This window comes from Limulus polyphemus, unplaced genomic scaffold (genome assembly GCF_000517525.1).
Source record: "Limulus polyphemus unplaced genomic scaffold, Limulus_polyphemus-2.1.2 Scaffold774, whole genome shotgun sequence".
NCBI lineage: Eukaryota > Metazoa > Arthropoda > Merostomata > Xiphosura > Limulidae > Limulus > Limulus polyphemus.
In genome coordinates, this window is record NW_013666384.1 from 387,536 (window position 1) to 412,156 (window position 24,621).

The following is a 24,621-nucleotide window of genomic DNA, read 5'->3' on the forward strand; positions in this document are numbered from 1 at the left end:
TACAAAGGACAATAAAACAATAAAATTTAATTATAAATAAAAGTATACTGTTAAGAACTTAGAGCTACTTAGGATAAATGAATGTAGTTTCATGTTACAATTTGAAGTCATTCTAAAAAGAAAAAAGGGAAATTTAAGTTTTGTTTCAATTCTTTTTTTGGTGGTTATGAGGTTGGTCAAATTAACTAAACCTGTTTTAAGATATGGTATAGTTTTAACAGATAAACTATAAAGTTTTACTGAAAAAAAGTTTCAAATGCATTTAGGAGGTTTTATGGATTACACAAAGGAAATTTGAGATTTTTGAGATGAGGAAAAGTATTTTTAATTTTAACATGAAAATTACTTTTCATATGGACTATTCAAAACAAATACTCAATATATTAATGGCCAAATCATTATTTTATTTTAATAAAAATACTTCACCAAAAATATGGTTTTTTGTATGTGAAAGACTGCCAAATTTTGTGAAGATATACAAACTGTATTGAAAGTTAGAAGTATTAGATCTACAAAGACTTTAAACGAGTAAAAAGAGGTCACGTGGTCAGACAAATTGACTGAGCCTATGTTGAGAGAGTTAAAATAGCTCATTCCAATTATATCCATTCATACACTAAATTTCACTACTTTCAAACAAAATAGGCATTACACCAAATCAGTGCACATACTACTGCATTAAGAGAATAAAATTTTACTTCAGTTTATTGTTCTCTTTACCTCATGGATTATATGTACCCTGTAACCTATATACAAAATTTGTTTTTAAGATATACTGTGTGCTTTGTAAAGCAAATATTTCCAAGTAACACTACACTTTTAATTTAGGTTGAAATTCAACAGGTATGTTATTGCCTGTTAGCTAAATCTAAAAGTTCCTATAACGTGATTACTTCTGACAATTACCAACAGCTTTTGTATACATACACACACACATATATATATATATTTATTTATTTATTTATTTCAAGAAAAATTAAATAAATATTTGATAGTGTTCAAGTAACAAGCTGTTGATTAACCACATATATTATAACATTGAACCTTTAATTAACAGTTTGTTAACCATATCCTGAATATACAAGCAAATGAAAAGACAAAATGCTGATAACAACATGAGCCAATTTCTTAAAAGATTTGTAGTACCTTTACAGTGAGATTTGATCCTTTTTTATTTCTTACCTCCCTTTTCAGATGGGTAAATATAAGGTAAAAACAATATTTTTGTCCATTTATTTCAACTTTGGCTCTAGATCTGTCTGCTCAAACTATTGTTTCATGTACCTTTTAGTTAGGATTGTTGTGTATGAATATGTTTTAACTTTAATATTAACTTTCTCAAAATCAGAATTACTTTTGTATTCTTCTCTAAACTCTGTAACTGTCTTTACTGAATATTTCATGCTTTAAATGTTAATAAATAGGTATATATCCTATTTATATGTATAAATCTTCAATGTAATATTTTCTTTCAAATATTTTTGAATATCCAAACTCAGTAAACTATACATGACAGTGTTCTTAACATTTTCACAAAAGTTAAAGGATGCTTGATTTGAGCAGAAACTGTTGAATCAAAACTATTAACATCCAGTCTACAGTGTTTTTTTATTACAATTTATGGTGTAAACATCAATACATGATGAAGCATTAAAGCCAATAAGATCAACACTTCTGTTAAACATGGACAAGCTACAAGAATGTGGAAAAATATTTGCAGTTTACAGGATTTCTATGTTGCCATTGCAGAGGCCAAATGGTACAAGTCTAGCTGATTGACCCATGTGTTAATTACAATTAAATTGATTAATATCTGGAAAATAATCAACTAATCAAAATTACTGTTTCTAAGTATCGCTACTGTTTTCAATTATTCCAACAATCAATTATTTGAAATTACATTGTTTATCATGAAAATTATCAAATAATTGAAAGCAGTGCTTCAGATTATTACCATTTTTGATTACTCTAACTATCCAAGTATCCAAAATATTGCCATTAGGCTCGTTTGTTGTCAAAACAAAGCTAATTACTGTGTCATCTGTGCTCTGGCCATGAGAAGTATCAGAACCCAACTTTAGCATTAAAGGTTTTTACTTCAAGTTAGTTTCAGCTAGCATGATTTGGGGGACAGGGGCATGACTTTTGTCTCCAGATCGTTTTGTGTTGCCATTAGACTTGCTCGTCCTGTATTTACTATGGCAAAGCTACTAAGGCTATCTGACACTACCACTAATTTTGAACTGCTTATTAGAGGAAAGGGAACTGACTGACACCAGCACTCACTGCTTTGTGGCTACTTAAGCGTTAAATAAAGTGTAAATTATTTTGCCAATTTCTTTACAGTGTGTTATGTTTCTAACTTATAATTACGCAAAAGTACTGCTTAATGTTGTATAAGCAGAAGAATATCTAGAGTAGGGATCCATGGAGCCTATACCCTCCCTCCTTTCCATTTTTTTCATGAAATAATAAATGTATGGTATAATGTTGTATAATAAGGCATAGATCTAGAGAAGGGGTACAGACCCATTGTACACTTTTTTTAGAAATTAATAACTGTATCCTTTTGATATTGCAGAAGCAGGTATGGATCTAGAGGAGAGGTACAGACCTTCCCACCACACCCTCTTTCCTTTTCTAGAAATCAATAACTGTATTTTATAATGCTGTATAAGCAGGCATGAATCTATGGAAAGAGTCCAGGGGATCCAGACCCTCTATCCATTTTTATTTTCAGAAATTAATACAAAATAAAACAGCAAGATGTCCAGATATTACTGTCCAATATCAAAAAGAAATATTATATGCCAATGTTTTTATTTGATTGAGCTAGTAATTACAATTAAAGCATTTTTAAGATTTTGTAGAGTGCAGCAATCCAGTTATGACCTTAGCCAATAACTGACTATTTCTAGGCTAATACAACAAAAGAGCATCAATTAAATACTGCCATGGTAAATCTTTGTGCCTTGTCTTTTTTTAGGCACTCTAACATTACAATGTGTTTAGACTTTACAGATTTGTTTCATCAAAGTTAATATTGTTTCGGACACTTGCAGCTCTTAAACAGACTTGTTACAGAATTGATTTTACATTGTTTGGAAGATAGAATTCTTGTGAGAATGATGTTTTTCATATGTTTTTAATGTCTAAAATAAGTGAAAATCCAAGTGGTGTCACTGCATAAGTAACAACTTTAAAATAAAATTTGAAAACAAACATCCTGTTTACAAATGCCTTTATTTTTCTAAATATGATTATAAACAATTATAACTATTCAATTTTAATTTAAAAACACTAAAAATGTTATTACAGTGCTACACAGTTAACTTTTAAAATAGTTATATGGTATCATACCATCTTTGTAAAAATGAAACATTTCTGAATCTAGCATAGAAAAGTTAAACATTGTTGTTACTTGTTCATACAATAATATTATATTATATGAATAGACTTTCCATTTTTATTCCTATTGCTTCACTAATGGTTTTCAAACTTTTTAATATAAATAAATTTATTTTATTTGAATTTTATGTTGGTTGAACTTAAATTTAAGCTACCTGAAGGATATCCAAAATATTAAGTTTTTACTTTGGCTAAGTACACATCTGCCTAATAAATAAAATGAGTTATGATTATTTGTTTCCCTTGGCTTCCCTTAGTTTCTGAACAGGCTTTGGTTGCTACTTTGTTGTGATGCTATATCAAATGGTTTGATCATTTACTAATGAAATACAACTTTGAAAGCAGCTAAAAAGAAAGTTGAAATGTTGTTGGATAAAGCAAGAATTAGATTATCACATTATAGTAAGTATAAAAGTTTAAGAGTTTTTATTTATAGTTCAGTAAACATTCCTTTCATTTGTGAATTGTGAAGGTATTCCTGTGTTAAATTATATCTGTTCTAAAGCTACAGAAATTTTCTTCAGTGAGAAGACATCACATAACTTGAAACAAGGTAAACATATACAGTTTATCAAAGTAACAATTGTAAAATGTTTGAAGATTTTATCATCAGGTACAAGTAGTTTACCTAGACACAGGAATATATATATATACACTGTATGAAACCAAGAAGTCACATGACTGGAGAATGCTTAAAAGTTTAATAAAGGTATTTTGTTGAGACTTGATTTTTCATTTAAAGTTACAGTATGTGTACTTTTAATACTTATACTATGTCTTTTTTAGTTACAATGTTTGTAGACATATTCATAAAATAAAATAATCATTGAGTCAGATAAGCTTAGTTAAGTTTACTGTTTAGTGAGTCTGGTAGGCAACTGCAAAATATTCTGATGACTCGAATCCTGTCTCTCAGTAATTCAGAAGTAAGTCAGTGGGCTTATGGTGCTAAAACTTGGGTTTCAATATTTGTAGTGCGCAGAGCACAGACAGCTGATTGTGTAGCTTTGCACTTAACAAAAAAAAGATTCAAATTTTTACTGAATATTGTTTGTTTATCCTATTCAAACAATGAACTTAAATAAAATTGGTTTGCTAGTTAATTGTTTGTAATTGCAAGTGTGATATGTTTTAAATAAAAATATTATTACCTTCATTGCAAATAGTAAAACATGTTTTCATTATTTCATTTATGCAAGATCAGTGGGGGGATTGATTGCTACATATTTTACTAAACAAACATAATGACGATCACATGTAAGGTGATTCAGGTGTAACTTGAAAGGACATTGCTAGAAATGGCAGATAAAAGCCTTTAGGGAATAAAAACTCCAAAAGAATGTCAGAAAAGTAAACTGTTATAGATGTGTGAAACCTGGCTACTAACAGCTCAGACTGTAAGAAATCAACAGCTGTTAATAAGCTAAGGAGATAAAACACTAAGTATGAGTCTTAGAACCCAATTGGTACAAAGAGAACAACAAAGAGCTGACCACATACTAGAAAAATAGGAATTACCTAAACTTATGGCGTAAAGTTCAGCTAGGAATACTCTATCTGACCCAAGTGAGAAAAGAAGTTAATTATTTGAGGAAAAGCATCAATGAGTCCACAGATGTATTGATGGAAACCTTACAGTATGTTGATCAACACTGGTTCCACAGCTGCAACAGTTTGTCCTGATTTGGTAATAAGAGTTGGGATGTTGCCTCCAGAGGTGAAGAAAGAAGAGGAATTATTAATGCAAACAGCAGATGGGTATAAAGTTCCATCAAGAAAAAATTGGAATTGGAAGTTATCTTTACTATAGGAAGCTTGTCTAGATCTCATGACACATAGGTAATGTAACTGACATGATGGAAGAGTAAATATTGGGAACTGACTACTTGAAGGAACATGGATATGAAGTTAGGCTAATTTCAAATAGCTTCAAAGTCTATTACCTAAGAATCCCTAACAATGAGCCCTGAGGTACCCCACTTCTGACATTAATCCAGTTTGACTGAACTCCATTTATAACAACCTTCTACTTTCTTCCATCCAATTTAAAGAATAGAAAAATAAATGCAAAATGTTTTAACCTATTCTTTAAGTTTGATATATTTGTTGCCTATGCAGCTAACTATATATATTGCTTTCTTCCATACAGCCAGTTTTCTATCCAATGAGCCAACTATCCCCCCACACCTATAAAGAAAACTTTTTTAACAAGCCTTTTATGTAGCACCTTATCAAATGCTTTTTGAAAATCCAGATACACCAAGTCCATCCCCTACACATAAACAGTAACCTCCTTAAATAAAGTCAAAAGATTAATAATGATGCTCAGTATCCAACAAAATTTTAAACTTTGTTAAACCTTTCGTAATGGTCTCCCACAATTTCCAGGAGTCCAACAGAGGAAGGCTACTTGTGTAACAATACAAACGGTACCTTGAGATTGCTTAATGTATCCTCACAAAAACTGGTAAGATTTTATTAAAGATTATAAGTATCTCGTATAAAAAGAATGACATTATTTTAATTAAGCCTTTCTTCTAAAAATATGTCATCTATTTATTGTAGTTATTTACACTCAAACTCTGAATAGTTTGAGTACAAGGTGATTTTCATTTTAAGTATAAAAATACTTTTCTTCATCTTACAGTTTAAGTTTTATTTTCATGATCTCTAGAACCTCCTAAATGAATATCAAAAGTTTTTAAAGGTAAATATTTATATTATATTTTTCATTTTCTCTACCACATCACTAACTATAGATATTATCATCAACATACAGTGCAATGAAATTTTTGAAATTAAGAAATAGAAAAATGTAGTTAACCAAAAAACATAAAAGGAGTCTAATATAATATTTGTTTTTGAAAACCTTTATAATAGATGTAGAGTCTACAAGTTTTATTTAGTTGAATGCACCTGACAATACTCTTACTTAATAAATGTGGTCTTAAATATTATATCTTTTTTCATAGACAGTTTTAACCAAACACAGAAAAAAAAAGTCCATGGTACTAATTCATTTTCATCACATGTATGCTCTTTTAAAAACAACAAAATTGCCACTAAAATGACTCAGTACTACCACAAGTGGTATACACAGTTTACTGATGCATGTGAAAGCACTTTTAATTGCAAGTGTGCACTCAATAAAACAATGTTAACCTTCAACTAGTGGATGAGGTGCATAAAGGTTGAAATGTGGGTGTTCTGGCATGCAACAGACGTGCAAAACCTGTGACATTAGTTCTGTTCCATGCTTTCAATAATGTGGAAAAAAGGTATTGCTTATATAAACAGCATGAACAATAAGATGACCAAGATCTCTCTTTAGCTAAGCAACATTCTTTCTATCCATGAATCTGAAAATTCAAACTTAATGCAGGCTCCTAGCAGTTGGCAACTTATAGAAGTAGGATACTGATAATGTACTTGGAATGGGAAGAGCTGAAAACATGTTTTATTTACTTAAACTTAGTTTTATCCCAAGTCAACAGTGCCATCTGGGCATATTACAGTAACTTCAGCAGAGATGTGCAAGCCTTCATCAAAATTATCTTATCATAAAAACTACTTGAACAATGATAATTTGCATCCAGATTTCCTATATCTTCATCATGCCAACCATTTCTTTATTAGAAGGTAGCAATATATATGAACTAACATTGTTCTTAGTAGTTTCCCTAACCATTTTAGTCTCCCTCATGATTTGACACTAAAATTTCCTAATCTACATGTCTTAAATTACAATTTTTCATAATCATAACCTCATTAACAACTAAATTCCTTATCTCTCTGTAGTGGGACAGCAGTAAGTCTTTGGATTTACAATGCTAAATTCAGGGATTCGACTCCCTTGGTGAATACAGCAGATAGCCCAATGTAGCTTTGCTATAAGAAAACACACACACATTTCTCTGTAGAGTTTCTCATCATTTTTATCAGTTTCATCTGGAGGTCTGTAACAAATTCCAATTAAGAGCCTTCTTCCCTTATAACAACTAATAGAAACCTAAAAAAATTCAAACACATTGCTAATAGTTTTAATATCCTCAATTTGAACAGGATGTAATTCATATTTTACATATAAAGCCACTCCTCCCCCTCTATTTGGTATTCTATCCATATTAAACATCATAAATGTCTACATCTAGCCAGGATGCAGTTGTTCCCATTATATCAAAACCCTCCATTCCAACCAGTGCTCTATAGTCATCCATTTGATTTTTTATACTTCCAGCATAACAATAATAACAGTTTAATCTACCTTTGTATTTTGTTACCACACTATACCCTTTTCTACATCTTCTTATTCTTCATTTTTCTGGCCCTCTCCATTGTCTAATCCTAGTTTCATGTCACACTTACAGTTGAGTTAATAGCCCTTGCAAAAAAGCTAGCCCATACTCTATTAAAATGTAAACCATCCATTCCAAAAAATCTAGCCCATACTCTATTTAAATGTAAACCATCCATTCCAAAAAAGCTCTCTTTTCAAACTGAACTGGTCACATAAGTCCAACAAGTTAATCTGCTCTAACTTACATATTAAACCAAGCCTAGTATTTAGGCCCAGTGACCTACTAATAATTTCATCTCTACACTTAAATATTGGCAGTATCTCTCATTGAATTAAGTTATTATGGCTCTTTTCTTTGAATGCCTTCATTAGTGCCTTGTATTTAATAATTAGCTTCTTTTATCTACCCTTTCCTGTATCATTAACCCCTTTGTGCATTACAAAAATTATATCACTACTAGCACCCTTACTCTGTCAGTTACATCCTCCACTCCTTCCATTGGATAACATAATCTCTTTTCTCTCTAATTACCTCATAGACTGTCTTATCTACATGCAGTACTAAACAATATTCTATAACAATAACCTCCTCATGTTTTTCATCACCATCTCTATCTGTCCTTTTTATCATTCTTCCCTCCTCAAGTTCATCAACTACATAAGTCAAAGACTGAAATCTGTTACTCAATAGAACCTGCTGATTATAATTAAATCTACCACCACTAGCCCTATTATTAACACTTCCACCTCCTGAAAGTCATTACTAGCCAATGTATCCTTTGCATGCAAAAGCTTAATTTCCTCTCTAAATCCTGTTGCCACTCCCACATTTTACCCTTCTTATTTTCTACCATCTCTACCCTAATTAAAATAGCCTCTAATTTCTTCTCTAACGTATAAGCCCTAAATACAAATTGTACAACTTCACAGTTAACTTCCTTAAATATGTATGTCAGTCCCAAATTTCCATAAAAAACCATTCTTTGCACCTATCACACCTAACAAACTGTGAACATTTAACACTTACACTACTTTTAACCACTGTAAAAGAATAAATAATCAACACTAAATCAAATTAGCCTATTGACAACATTATTGAGCCCAAAGTTAGTTAAGTATGTTAACTTCTCACTAAATTAAATTCGTCTTTGAAATTAGGAGTGAAAATAACTAGTATTTATATTATTTTAGTAATAATACAACTTATCTATCCTGTTTTATAACTTCAATACCTGAAAGAGCTTAAATTTTAGTTAGTCATGTTACACTCACTAAGCCAAATTGTAGATAAATGTACCACTAAATCCTCTATTAACCAATATTTATGCCTTTAATTACCAACATCAGTGCCACAACTATGAAATACAGCATGTTTCTAATTATATGCACTAAGTCCTTATTTAAACAATTTCCAAATGTAATAAATTCTCAGCAGTTATTAAATAATAACTAAAGTTACCATTTTCTTAAATGAAAAATTTATTTCCAATAAAACTTACATCCTCTCACACAACAGCTACTACTCAACTGCTAGGGTTTCTTTTCATTTGCCAATCAAAGCATTGGTTTGATTTTTCTTGATTGCTCTAATCTTATATTCCCCACTCAATTGCCCTTGACAATATCGGTCTTGTGACACTCTCCACCTACGTCAATGTGCTCTCTATCTTGGTACTGTATGTAAGCACCTCCTTCACATAATATTGTCACTTTTTCGAGACTGACCCAATCCGCAGTCTCCAGTCCTTAGTGGGGAGGAAGGGGAAGAAAGTGCGAATATTATTGGAAATACATTTTGGATTTAAGAAAATGCTAACTTCCAAAACATACTAACCTCCTCTCATACCTTCAGCTAGAATCCCACACTAATAAGATGGAAGAACCAGTTAGGGCATTATCAATACAGAAAGTGTCTGCATAAATTATGGGTGTGCCAATAGAAGAGTAGCATCCTAGTAGGGGAACCACACTGCATTCAGAACAGGTGTGCTCTAAACCCAGAATATAAATCAAGTACTGCAGGTGGAATTTGACATGATCTGTAATCACTGTTGGCCAGGCCTCAACCAAGTGGCCGAGGTCTCACTGCTCAGGGTTGTAATTATAGGGCTATGGCACCTAAATCTCATGTTGGTGGCTAAGGCATTTGGATAGCCATACATATATATATATATTTATTTATTTGTGAGTGGATCACAACTTGTAACTATAGAGTGATGCATTCCAAGCCAATGGAATCATGATAAGAAGGTAAGCAGCACTGAACTGGACAAACCCTATATTCAGCCTAAAGAAGTCCAAAAGGCTACACCCCAAACTCAGAATGATGGGATTCTTTATGCCATACTCAACATGAGGAAACAGAATTTGTCCAGTCTGGAATTATGAACGCTCATTCTAAGTCCTCAATTATGTGGGTAAGGTAAATTCACTTGCTCCCAGAAATTATGGGGAGAACGTGGAATAAATTGTGCTCAACCAAAGACCCAGGATGGGATTACTCTGCGTTCGGAATTACGAGGAGGCATTAGACCCTCTTCCATGAACCTGTACTGAATCAATATTGATTAAAAAGAAGATCCATGCTCAACCCAACCGGATAGCTGAGCATCAAATTTGAACTGATATTATGAGTAAGCTCCAGCGTAGGCTGGTTCACCTCCTACCGATAGCTGGGAAAAAGACATCCAGTGTCCCAGATAGGAGGGCCCCCAACTTCACCCTCTTCTCCAAAAGTGGAGGAAAGTCACTCAAACACTTTGGAGGAATAACCTCTGTCCATCACACCAGTGACCAGAAACTGGGTGTGGTAAGGACTCCCTAGCTCCACTAGTAGAATACAGGGGGGTGTAATGTGCATTGTGGAGTCCTGAAGAACAATGCTCTGGAAACAGTGCAATAGGTGAAACAAGTTCCCTAAATTTTTAAAAGCAAACCAACCCCAATTTATTCAATCCAATGATCGGCAGAGACAGGTAAGATCCCCTTAGGCTTTACTCATGATAGTCCATGAGTGGTGATCTAACACAGTACAGTAACACCACCTGGTCTGCCTCTAGGTGGTCTTATAGAATGCCTTATTTCTACAGAGTCTGTTGCAACCTAGATAAAGTATATTGTTTTAGTGGTTGCTAGTGCAGATTTGATTTGATAAAAGCACACCTGACTGGGCAACACTCACCACAGAGTGTGATCCTGTGATAAAATGTAAGTCACTGGAAAGGAAAGAAGAGATTAGTAATGAAAATACTCACCCCTCTATATAATGTGGCATATTTGGTTAATATAGCTACAGGGGGTAGTCAAAAACCCTCGGAGGAAAATACTGCCGAATTATACAGATAACATGAGATAAAAGTATTGGGGGGGAGATCACAATACACCACCGTGGATATATGTCCCATTTCCCTTGAGAAATGTCCATCTTGGGACAATGCAGAAACTGAGACAGTTAAATGGCAACCTTAGATGATAAACCATGATGCTGTGTGAAGGATTGCGTAACTTCCACACATGAAGCTTGAGCTCCAAGATGGATGGGGAGTACGATGTCAGAACATGACTGACTCTGTTGAGACAGCCAAAGGGGAAGTGGAAGAGGTGGACACTCCTGAAGGTACAGCAGAAGCAGAAACCAGGGTTGAGCCTGCTAATCTGGTGCTACCAACAGAATGAAACAAGGGTTGAACAAATCATTGCTAGGACTCTGGGTAACAGATGAATTGGTGGGTAGGCATATAGGTGCAATCCAGTTCAGTCCTGACTGAATGCATCTATTGCCAATGCCCAAGGGTGAGGTACTGGAGACCAAAGTGCCAGTAGTTGAGTGTTCCAAGGAGAGGCAAGCGCATGATCATTAGCATCCTGAACCAAGAGCAAATTCAACAGAAATCCCTTGATGAAGCATCCATACTGTTAAGAGAATCTGGATGAGTTGACACAATTAATCCACCACCAAATTAATCATCTCCAGAACATGGCAAGCTAATAGCATATGATGGGAGTGGGCCCAATAAAGAAGATCCAAGGTTCAAAAACAGAGAGACCTGGACTGAGGGTCCCTTTCACGGGAAATGGAAGACATCCCTGTAGAACTGTTGGAGTGAAGCATGATCACTTTGCCTCTCAAGAATTCCAGGCCTTGAGACATCCATCCATAGGCCCTGGAATTTCTGACCATTGAGATATGCATCTCATCCCTGAAGCAAGGCACCTGTGGAAAGATAGATCTCTTAACAAGATGGTGGCAGAGGAACACTGATCATTCAAGATCAAAGATGTTGATCCTGAATAAGAACACTGGTTAAACTAGTGGATCACTATTCAGGATCCATTGGTTCTGTAGAGACCACTGAAGGGAATTTATATGTGCTCGTCCCAACAGAATGAGGGATTTGAGAAAAAAAAACACATCCTGCAGTAGGAGAAGGAGACATAAAAGTTGGACTGCCTATTCCATAGTGTGGAGCCGGATGGAAGTGGGCTGAGCTCGATTAAGATATGTGTAGAAAAAGAAACCCAAATGGATGATATATTCTGTTGGAGTGGAAAGAGATGCCTTGGCTCTGATAAGAAATCCTGCCTTGGTTGCTACAGAAAGCAGTATGTGGGAGTGACATTCTGCCAACTGATGAGATGGTGCCAGCAGTAGACAGTCATCCATGTAATGGTGTATGAACAGGCTCAGGGAATGGAGGTGATGAGAAAAGGTTTGTATGATTCAGCAGAACACAAATGGAGCCAATGATAGTCCAAAAGATGGAGCCTTGAACTGCAGTACTTGACCTTTGTGCCCAAACTGGAGATAATGGTGGGACGACTTTGCTATTGAAATGTGCAGAGAAGCATAGGTTACATAAAATGTAGTCATCCACAGCTCTGTAACCAAACAAAATTGAAGGCTATAAAAATTATGGTTTGTCTAAGCAATGAGGATTTCATAGTGAGTAATTTACATTTAACCCTTTGACTGCGATCTACTTAGATTGTAAATAGGTATGTAACTTTCATGAAAATTCTTTATAAAATGAAACTCGTTGATGAAATAGTTTTAAATGTGTCTTGAATGGTCCTAAGATTATGTACTTTTAGAAAAATTTTGATTTTTTCTACTATTTATAATAAAACATTCATTATTTAATCTGAATAGTTCACATGCAATGTGATTTTTATTGAGTATAAAAATAATTTCTTATCTCACAGTTTTCACATTTCATTTGCATAATCTCTAGAGCCTCCTAAATGAATATCAAATGTTTTTTAAGGTAAATGTTTATATTTTGTTTTCCAATTTTCTCTATTATATCAGTGACTCCAGATATCATCATCAATGTACAGTACAATAAAATATTTAAAATTAAGAAATAGAAGTAAGTACATACCTTTTAAATTTTTCAATAATATTTTAAATATATCTTTTTGTCTTATGCATAATTTCACATCTTTATCTTTTCACTTGTAGTTTACTTTTTAATTTTCCTTTCCAATTCTTTGTCTTTTTTTCATTATCTCAAGATTCACAACATGTCCTGTGCAGTGCTCTGTTGTTTATTATAGGGCAAGCCTGGGCGAGTCTCATGCATAAATTCCAAACACTTACGATTGCACACGCGAATGATGCCATCTTGCTTAGACATTTTGGTAAGCCAAACTACAACAAGTTAAATGTATAAAAACAAACATATTAAATATGCATTTTAAGACACAAATAAATACATAATTAATTAAGATATAAATGTAAAACCTAAATGCAATCTAACTGTTTAGCAAACTAATACATACATAAAGGAAGAAACACTTGCCAAACATTACATACCCCTCAAGAGAACAATGGACTTATTTTCTATTTCATACTAAAGATCTATACATAGGTAGAGGTTTCTTCAGGCTATAACTGAATAGTGTGAAACCTGCTGTTGCTATTGGTTGTAAACATGCCATTCAACTTCAAAGTGTTGCTTGAAAACACAGCTTTGACTTTGCAAGCGGGCGTGGCTGACCTTAAACTTAGAAATATTAGAATGTTGTTTCACAACGGGAGAAATTCTTGGAAGTTTTCCCCCAGCTAATGAGAGACCGCTGGAATTGTACTTTGACTGTCTATACCGACAATCAATAGTAGGAACATATAGTTTCTTGTCTAAGACCTCTTAAACTTGAGAATTTTAACCACAGTGGATCACATGACAGTAAAAACTGCAATTTAAATTGCTGTTCCAGATTTTTCTTTTTTAAAATAAAGGAATAAAACTTAGATAATATAAAACCTTAAATTACAGCATACTTTATGATAGTAATTTCATCAAAATACGTTTATAGAAAAGTGGTTTAATTCATTTTTGAATTTAACTAGTAAAATCTCATGACATGCACAGAAAGGAGTTTAAAGGTTCATCGAATTCAAAAGGTTTATTTCGTAGTTACTGGAGATGTGGTGGATAAAATAGAGAAAAGGACATACCTAGAGAAAATGTGTCATGGGTGTCACATTATGGGAAATTTAGGATTTTTTTAAAAATCGCCTTATAAAATTAAGAACTTAAAACTTATATAATATCAAAATATGGATTATTAGCTACGATTTTGTGCTATACTAATTGGTATAACATAAACAAAATGTAGTTTAATATAATTTTCAATGTAAGACACTAAAACCTTGTGTCTTGCACAGAACGGGATACCCATGGTAATAGGGTTAATAGGGCACTTTCTTCACATTTTCTTCAAATGACACATTAAGCTTCAGTTGTGTTTATGTCAAAACAGTTACAAATATGTCTTGAAAAATCACTTCCAAAGGAAAAAAGTTGTTCAATTTACCATTATGATATTTTTCAATTACAATTAGAAAACAAAAATTGTTTTGTAAAATGTATGTCTTAGAGCATATAATTACCAAATCACAATGTTGTGTAACTCATAAAACATCAGCTGCATAATGTTTAGTTTTAATGATTATTTTTCAGATTTGTGGCTTTTATTAAATATTTAGTTAGAGAGAAAGGCACGTTCATTACCTTACACTTAAAAAATCAAAAATGTGCACTACTAACTTTAACATTTTTTGTATTTTTTTAAATGACAAAACTTTACATAAGGAAGAAATATGTGGAAATTATATATTAATTATTGGAATTATAATGATATTTATGTCTTACTGAGCTGCAATAGAACCTGATTCATTTTGTTACTATATTGACATAAAACAGCTGCATAAAGCTACATATTTTCTCAGAGAATGAATAAAGAATTTTTAGAACTAAAAATCATGGATACAAGACTCAGGTGACTAACTAGGGACTTACATGGTTAAATCTGAAAAGATCTTGAATTAAATATGTGAAAGAAAGAGGTAAATATAAATATGTACCTCATCATCCATAAAATCTTCAGGATGTTGTTCAATACTCTCTGCTTTTTTAGCTCGTGATGAGGTGAAAGATGAAGGAGCCCAACCTAAGTAAAATAACAGCTAGAATTGTTAAACAGTTTTAAACAAGCATAGTTACTGAAAGTTTTTTTACAATAAAGAACATTTCTATGCAATCATCCAGTAGAAAATAAAATATATAAGAAAGTTGCTTAAAAAAACTGTCACATTTGATAAAATGAATTATTTATATTTTTAGTGGAAATCTTGACTGGGTAAACATGTTCATTGAGCATCATGCTACAAGTGATCTCAATTTCTGTAGAAAATCAGAAGAGTTCATAAAACTGTTGATTGTAAAACATTAAATATAATTGTAAGTTAGTTTAATATGAAGATTCTCTATTAATTTTCATATCTGAAAGTTGGGCTTACAGTTCTGAGATTAAGATAATTCATAAAAATGTTCTACAAATCATCTACATCACAGCCTGAAAGGAAAGAAAGGTATGATCTGGAAAAATTATGATGCCCATTGTGCCACCATGGAAAAAAAGAGTTTGAGGGTATTGAAGACACTGATGGAGACATGCTTTGCACTGTTTGTCAACAAGCAGAAGATACTGTTGATAAAAAAAAATCAATTTTTTTCACTGGTTGTACCTCATATAGAATGGAAAATGTTGGAAGCCATTGGGAATCTTGTTCCTATCTCACAGCTGCCAAACACATCAAAACCAGGGCTGCCTTTCAAGCTAACCAAGTTTATGAAGGGCCCAGGGATAGTTATATCAGAGAAATGAATAAGGCCAAGAAAATTGTCATAGATCACATCTTTCAAGCAGCATATTCTATTCTTAAATTAACTTCTTTTCACCACAAATTCAAGCTTACTTAAACCTGAAGCCAAAAACAGTTGCGACATTCAACAGATAGTATCATACAAGTCTGACCAAGTTTGTAGAAGTTATTGCATGCATTTTGTTATTCAGTTTGATGATTAATAAAAAGTGTTATAGTCAGTAAGTCATCTATTAAATACTAATATTAAACCATGCCAATAAAAACAGGTACTTAATTTTGTTGTCAGCTTAGTTTAAAACTGGTTAAATGGTTTCCTTTTTAGTGATATGAAGCACATGTTTAGTACATTACTGATAAAAACTGTCACAACTGTCACAAGATCCAGGTTTATTACCATTTAAAATCACATTATATTATAACAAACTATACAGTACTAATTGTATAGTACAAACCATACAGTACCAACGGTATAGTACCAATCATACAGTACAAACTATACAGTACCAACTTTAAAGTACAAATCGTATAATATGTCAGTCAAGAAACAAAAGACATTTTTATTTAGTCGTTATTATCATAAAGCTCTCAATATTTATCTAAAATTAAAACTTTTTTTTCGGGTTTAGTAAATACCTTGCCAATGCCTCGAGATTACCCTTTGAAGAAAAACTAAAAATGCATTTATATTTAGCATAATGTTTGATGGTGCTACTGATGCTAGAAATAATATATTTTAGAATTATGGAAACAGTGTTCCAGTATGCCACTATATCAAGATTAAAGTTAACATTTTCCAACACTAAAAATGTATTTCCATTAGATAATCACATCTTCTCACTTCTAACTTTTCCCAGTTCAGTGCTGCCCTCTAAATGTGAACTTTTTCACTCATCACTAGTCTTCAGAATCCCACCTAATCTCATGTGTTTCCATGTGATATTGCTATGTTGTTGCATGCAAAGGAACATGCAACAATCCTCCATCAATAGGAGGGTGGCAATGCCTCCTAGAACAACTGGCTCCCTTTCTACTTTCGGTAAATTTAGGATCAAAAAACAGTTTTGCTACAAGACTAAAAAATGGTCACGAACGTATTCTTACTATACACTTTGCAAGGTACAAACTGGGAGTCAATGTGCTCTTAGCAATTAAAGAGCTGGAAGAATTTAAAAAAGTTCAGGAAATGTCACAAAAATATATAAATATTACCATAATTCACCTAAAGCCTTACTTGAGTTTAAAACAATGGCTTATGTTTTAAAAGAGAATGTTTTCAAACCAACTCCACTCAGTGGCACAAGATGAGAACCCTTGAAATTCTTCACAACAGTTATCCTGTGTATTTTAAACATTTTGAACAAGCAAGTCACCTGGGTACTGACAAAGTAAAAGAAACAGCCAGCTTAATTGCAAGATTATTGAAAGAATTCAGAATGCAATTTCTATAAGATGCTTTGTGTACCATTTCAACAGTGAGTCTTGTGTCTCAAGAAGATAGTACCAATACAACTGATGTTCTCAATGCCCTAAAAACAGCCAATCTTGAGATGGTTGTACTCTCACAGCAGCCAGGCCAATGTCAGCAGCAGTTCCTGCAGGAAGTTACACCTGATGAAATATACAGAGGAATCCAGCTAACTAACTGTCAGATGAGACTTGAGGGTAAACAGTCTTTTTCTCACATTATTGAAAGGATTCAGGAACTCAATAAAAGATTTGAGAACACTCACAACTACCAGTTTCTTCAGGCATGCAAGATCACAGACACAAAAGACTTGCCCCAAAATCATAATGATGTTGCTACCTACAGAAATGCAGCTGTGGATACTTTGGTTGAACACTTTGACACTTTGCTCCACCATGTGGGCTGTAATGTCACCAATGTGACAAGTGTATGTTTAATTACTATAATCTATATACACTCATTTTATTAAAGATAATCCTGGTTGGAATTTCTTGAAAGTAAAAGAAAACATATGGATAATAATGCACCTGTTGGAGTGAAATTATATGTCCATATTTATTTATTATGAAATTTAAATGGTTACATGTGTGCAAACTTATTTTATAAAGTTGAAATAGAAGATAAAGAAAGAAATGTCTTTCACAAAATTACACCTGATAAAACAAAATAAAAAACAAGACAGTATTTCATATTTCTAAAATTCTAATATTTTGTGATTTCATTTTCTTGGCTTCCTGTAAGTGAATATAAACATAAAATATAAAAACATGTGATAAGGAATAAACAAGAAAAAGACTGAAATATGATTTAGTTGTAAAAGATAAAGTGCTTTTCAAATCTAGAAACAAAGAATTTTCAATCAAACAAAAAGAAAAGCATTGTCCACTATAAGAACTAAAGCAGGAAAAGTACATGTACAATTTCCAAATCTCCATGTATTGTCTAAGCTTAATACATACCATCCTTGGTACCCACAGTGTTAAAGTACCCTGCTGAAAACCCTCCAGTAAAAGCACCATGAAAACGAACTCTTCCTTCTTCATCTGTAACTCTCTGATCTTGTGAAGGTTTTTTTGTAGGAGCTTCATCTGTAAGAAACATACCTTCAGTCAAAATAATCACAGCAATGTTTAAAACATTACTTTAATACTAATTCAGTTTTAGTGGTTGTTATTATAAGTATCCACTAGTGTTAAAAGTAAAATGCATATTGTGTTGTTAATTAATGACTCCTGTACATGATAAGTCCAACAAAGAGTAGACTATTATTCATAAAAATTACCTCTACATATAAACAGAGCTGGGCAATTAGTGGAATTTGCTAAATGAGAAATTATTGGGCTCACTGAATTCAAATGATTTATTATTCACATGATACTTGGATAGTTGGAATAACGGAAAATAGAAATAATCAGAAACACCAATTAAGCTGATCAATGTTGAATTCATTAAAAATAATAATGAAATATAATGGCAATATTTCTATAACCTGGATACTTGCAATACTTGAAAACATTTCAATTAATTGATTTTTCACAATTTTCATTAATCCATTATTTTATGTGGCATAAATCAATCTAATCAATATTTATAGGTAACTTATTATATTGATTAATCGAGTTAATCCTATGCATATGGGCTCTGTCACTTTTACTGATCTTGTAATAGACATGTCACAACCTCTTTAGAGATAATTCAAAACTTAATCAACAACCTATTATCAATAAACATCAGTAAAATTGGCATTGAAGTAGTATTTATTCAAATTTTAATTTCTTATTTTCAAAAGAAGATTATTTAAAATTTCTCAATCTTCTCTCTCTCTCTTCTGTCATGTGATATGTCTGCTCTTTGATCTTTCCCACTTAAATTTTATAACATTAACAATACAATTTCTATAGTGCCTAACCAATTAGAAACACAAACTACACATAATGAAAATAATGAATATACAATTAGAACCTCCTAACCTCTTGATTTACTGAGATATCGATAAATTTATCAAAACTACAACAGAAGCACTTCCCATATCTTTATGCATTTCAAACTAATTATCCATTTATGCATACTTCTCTGTTGGAGATATTTATAAATGACCGAAAAAGCATGTTATAATGTGCTAGAATTTCAAGTTTCGGTGGACAAAAACAGTAGTTCACAAGAAAATTTTGATGTGTGTTGAGTAGTTGAGTGTTGCTCCAAGCAATAACGGAATATTTTAAACCCATTCATAGCTTAGATCGAAATCAAGATAAATTACAGTGGTTTTGGGGATTTGTTTTTAGTGATATATTTCTGTGTTCTAAAATCATATTTTAAAGCTACATAAATTATGTTTTAGACAATCAACATAGTGGGAGAAAAAAAGGTTTCTGAAGTAAGTTGCAACTTTGTTTTTTATGTATACATATTTTATTTATTGTTATATATATATTTTCAATAAAACTAAAACATAAAAGATAAATTTCGTAGGTTAGATAATAAAACTTAAATGAAACAAACTAAATAAAAAAAATTCTCAAGATTAGTCAGAAGGGAAGCTTGCAGTTTGTGTATTGTGCTGTAACTTCATCATTGTGTACCCTAAGCTTTTCCACTATAATTTATTGCTTTTAATGCTATACAATGTCCAAAGTACAGCAATAAAATTAAAAAATGCAGGTGTGAAAATGTTAGAACCTAAGATTGTTATGATAAATAATTGTAGTTGTCTTTTACAGTCTGCAGTCATTCTGAAAAAAGTATTATTGATCTTATTTCATATTCTTTAACTTTTCATTTCACTGTATGTTGCTACATATAGTGTTAGGGTAGAGGTAAAGTATAAAGTTGTACTGAAAAAATTGTGCTATTCATTTTTACTGAAAATACATTTGATATTAATTTAGGCAGTTCTAGTGGTTAGGCTAATGAAATAAGAAAACTGTAAGATTAGAAGTACAGTACAGCCCCGTTTTTCTGGTCAACTGTGGGTCTATGCAATTACCAGGTATGGGGTCAACTCTGGGATCAGACTGAGGCCTCAAAGGCATAATACATACCCCTACAACTTGTCCCTAGTACTCACCTTTCTTTGTTCCTGTTTGATACGGAATGTTGTATTAACATTATTACAAACCTATTTTTGCATTTCTTGTCTAAAAAATAAAATTCTATACTGTATTTTTGATTAACAGATAAATGCAAAATTTAGGATGACAATGAGCTTCATAACTTTTCCTTGCACCACACAGTATCAAAGGCCAAGGCATGGCACTGTTGTTTATGTGCACATGTGGTGACACGTGGCAGTAATGATACTCAAATCATGAAACAACAACTTTCTCCCATTTCCATCACTAGAACAGAGACAATTCATTTGGCTAAGAAAGCAGAGCTCTATCTATTGCAAAATGGAGTGAAAGGTAACAAAACTTGAAATGAATGTGCAAATTTTCCCTTTTGAACAAATCTTTTGTTCACAAGAAGACCAAAGAGACACCGAACTAGAAGTGTTACAAATGACAAAATTTAAAGGAGTGTGAAAACATACTGTTTGTTTGATCATTTATGTGTGATTGTCTAATCACCAGTGCAGCATGAGGTGTGAAGCATCAGGTAAGATTAACGTGCCATTAATAGAGAACATCAATTGTCACCTGGTTTGTGACACCTACAAGACATGGCCGCTGTCAGTCGATGTACAGTAGTGGCCTCACTTTGATTGACAGGTCTCAATTGTATAGTGGCAGGTGAGAACCAGCCTGGGTGGATGCAAAACTGAGTTCAAAGAGACCCCTTGGGACTGGGAAAAAAGTGACCACAAGCCAAGTTGACCTCAATATGAGTGCCCATAATAATGGATGTTTTACAGACATAAAATAGAAGGAAATATCTGGGACTGAGCCAAAATGGCTGTAATTAAGGGTTGAACACCATCGCATTGACCTGTATGTGGGTCTGGACTGATTCAGCAATATCTTTGTAAGTTCACAGACAAATCTTTAATAAAAATACTGTATTAAAAAACATTTAATGTTTACTTGAATCTTGCCAAATTTCATGAAGATATACTTAGTACATTCATAGTTATAATACAGTTTCACAATTATATGGTGGTTATAAGGTCAGTCAAATTGACCAAACACATATGCATAGGGTTAATCGCCCAACTCTTATATAAATATCAAGGTTTTTACCATAGGTTTATGTCTTTTTTTCTTAATTGTTTCCCTATTCTCTCAGCTATTAATTCTGCTGCCATGATATGAAGCAATTGCAATAATTCTGCAATTTTATCAACTTACTTAAGAAAACATTTGAAACATTTTGATAAATAGTTTTGATTGCAATGTAAAAATGCCTGTAAACAAAATATTTATTGATCAGTACTTACATGTACTGAAAATACACATTTTGGTAAAATTGCTGTTTCACCCAAAATGACACATGCTTGGCACTGCTTTCATGAATATTATGCTGAGTAACAAGAATAAAAGCAAGTTATATGTAATCAATCTCAACCAGTCAAGAACAGAGAAAACTTAGTAACTGTCATGCATCACTTTCTAAGGCATTGATGTTCATTTTTCAATGACACATGTGAAAATGCTTCATAGCAAATGGTAAGAAAATTAGTCAGTCAAGATCATAACAGTCAAATTTGTTAATTACTTTCAAGGAACTACACTGAGCATCATTCTTTAGATTTTATACCATAGGAAACCTTTGGAAAATGTTGAATTTTTAAACCATACCTTGTGCAAAGCTGGGCTGTTTGTTGTGCTTACTCTTTCAAGTTTCACTTATGCAATTCCTATTTTTCCATTTATTTTATACAGCATTCACTTCACTTTTATAATTGTTTAAACAATTCTACTGCTGTGAGGTGAACAAGGATTGCCTACATAATCTAAGTGACCCTGGTTTCTGCCAACATACCCACCATGTAAGGTTTGCAATATCATGTTGTTACGTCATACATATGTACGAAAATTTTTATATTTATTATGAATAAAGGCTAGCCTAAAATTGATCACAAAGAGAATGCAATTGTAAACCATTAAAAGCTACCGGTTAAGAAAATTGCCATATAGTGTAATTAACATGAAGGATGTTTTATTTCATTAAAATTTATACTTTATTGTGGTAATAACTATACTGTGCCACGTGATCTTTAGCCACTAACCACTGGTTAAATTCTATATCTTATACAAATGGAAAATACTCCTTAACTATACCAGCATTAGGAATATTCATAGCTTAGACAACTTAATGGCCTATTTTTAGTATCAAGTAGATTTTACTTTCATTTTGTGAATGCTGTCATTGAAAACAGTTATTACATGGGAGTTAGCATTCAGTGATTGGTCTTAAAATACAGATTTTAATTGTGTATTAAACAATGTTGATCATTAAATATTTACACAAGATCCATGAATTTAATTTTAACATTTTAATGTTGCCTGAAAGCTTTTTCTACTTAAGTATTTAAAGGCATGAGAGTTTCTACCAAACTAATAAAATGAAGTAATAAAACATTCACAATGTAACTTTACAGTATGCTAATAAATGACAAAACTTTACATAATGTTACTAAAAAACATACCAAAATAAAAAATAAAGGTTTACAAACATATTCCAAAACAATTGTTAGAGCTATTATCTTACCTTCTTCTAAGGGTTCAAGTGGAGTTCCATATGCAATATAGCACTCAACATCATAATCCATTCTACATAGAACACAATTTTTGTTTTCTGATGGACAGTGTGATTAAATCCTGTTCTTGTGATAATAATAATTTGAAACCATCAGAATCTATCTTACAGACTGCATGGCATTAAATGGCATCAAGGTATTTTCAGTATAAATAAAGATGTTTGTGTCTACATCAGCCATTAGGAGGAATGATAAGGCTTACCACAGCTACTAGAAAAGAAACAAAGAAATCTAAATTGAATTAAGATGCTTTGTCTTGTAGTTCTGCAATTATCCAAGCATATAAATTAAGCAAATTATGTAACTTAAATAAGTACTGATAAATTTCCAGTTACACATTAAATGCAAATAACATAATACCTGATGTCACTTTCAGAATAATAAGTTAAAATGTCCAGCTCAGAACTGGTAGAATTTCTGATAACTCAGCTTTTATTATCCAAAACCTCTTTCTTACAATTTGAGACCATTCCATATGTTCATTATTAAAATCAATATATGGATTCTTTGTAAGTTGTACTTACCACCATGACTGATATTCCTTGTATTGTCAACATACACAGTTCCATAAATCATAAACACAAGTTTTGGTTAAATGTACAGCTTGTGAGTAATAAAGACTAATAATTAGTAATTTGGCAGATTATTAATTAATTTTATTGCACTAGCCTCATGCTGTCTGGTTCCCTGTGTAACTAAAACATTTGCACCCCCACTTGCCCAAAGAAAATTTGGTAATTATGTACCCATTGTTGGATATACAAGACTGTTCAGTTTAAGTTATTATTTCATTTAATTAGTGATTTAATATTTAATGATTACTTAGTTTTCATAAAAAGAGTGTTAAGAGTTAATTATTTAAAAGCAATAGTTATAACAAGTTTCATAACACAATTCTGCATGAGTTCTATGTTATGTACATAATATAATTGTTCTACTAGGCTTTTGTAATATTGTTGACATCATTTTACTGAAAGCTTTTAAATTTTTTTTGTTATGTGTGATATTGTTGTTACTAAGGGCTAGGTATTTCTAGATTTTTTTGTCACACATTATAAATACATGCAGATACAGCAAGTTAAGTCAGTGAAAGTAAAGGTGAAGTTATGCTGTAAGTTTGTCAGTTTAGTCGTAATGGATGATTTCTAAAGTGAGTTTCACAGCTTGTATGGTAATAACAGTGATAAAAGAGAATAATTTATCCTGTCAAAGGGTGTTGTAAAGTGATTGAGCCCACCTGTGTGGACTTTGACAAAAAAGAAACAATTACTTAAAGCTCTGGATACAACTGTGGTAACCAATAGTGTAATGAATTTGTGTACATACATTTGACTTGTTTTCAATATATTATAACAAATGGATTGTGTGTAATTCTTTTATTGTGGAAATTTATCACCAACAAGTCACAGACACCTACTGTCCCACAAAACCTGATACTCATTTTGTGCAACGTGTTTGCTTTCACTCTGATATAGACTGAGAAGTTTAAATTGATTGATATGATAGGAGACAAAGGATTACAAAAGAACAAGAGAGTTGGCTGAAAATGTACAAAATTAACAGTGAGGATTTCTTTAAAT

At 32.3% G+C, this 24,621-nt stretch overlaps 1 protein-coding gene across 4 annotated transcripts in view; it reads right to left on the reverse strand.

The window, feature by feature from the left end:
* LOC106460460 (G patch domain-containing protein 1-like) overlaps positions 1 to 24,621 on the reverse strand; it is a 172,570-nt gene that overhangs the window by 141,419 nt on the left and 6,530 nt on the right. For 2 of the 4 annotated variants that reach the window (XM_013920154.2, XM_022387179.1), the window contains exons 2-4: positions 22,993 to 23,251; positions 18,303 to 18,431; positions 15,075 to 15,160 (exon numbers count right to left, since the gene is read on the reverse strand). In XM_013920154.2, coding sequence (XP_013775608.1) covers positions 15,075 to 15,160; positions 18,303 to 18,431; positions 22,993 to 23,053 — 276 coding nt within the window. In that variant the 5' untranslated portion in view covers positions 23,054 to 23,251. The remainder of the gene's footprint in view (positions 1 to 15,074; positions 15,161 to 18,302; positions 18,432 to 22,992; positions 23,252 to 24,621) is intronic. The other 2 variants (XM_013920156.2, XM_022387180.1) reach the window with 1 other exon arrangement.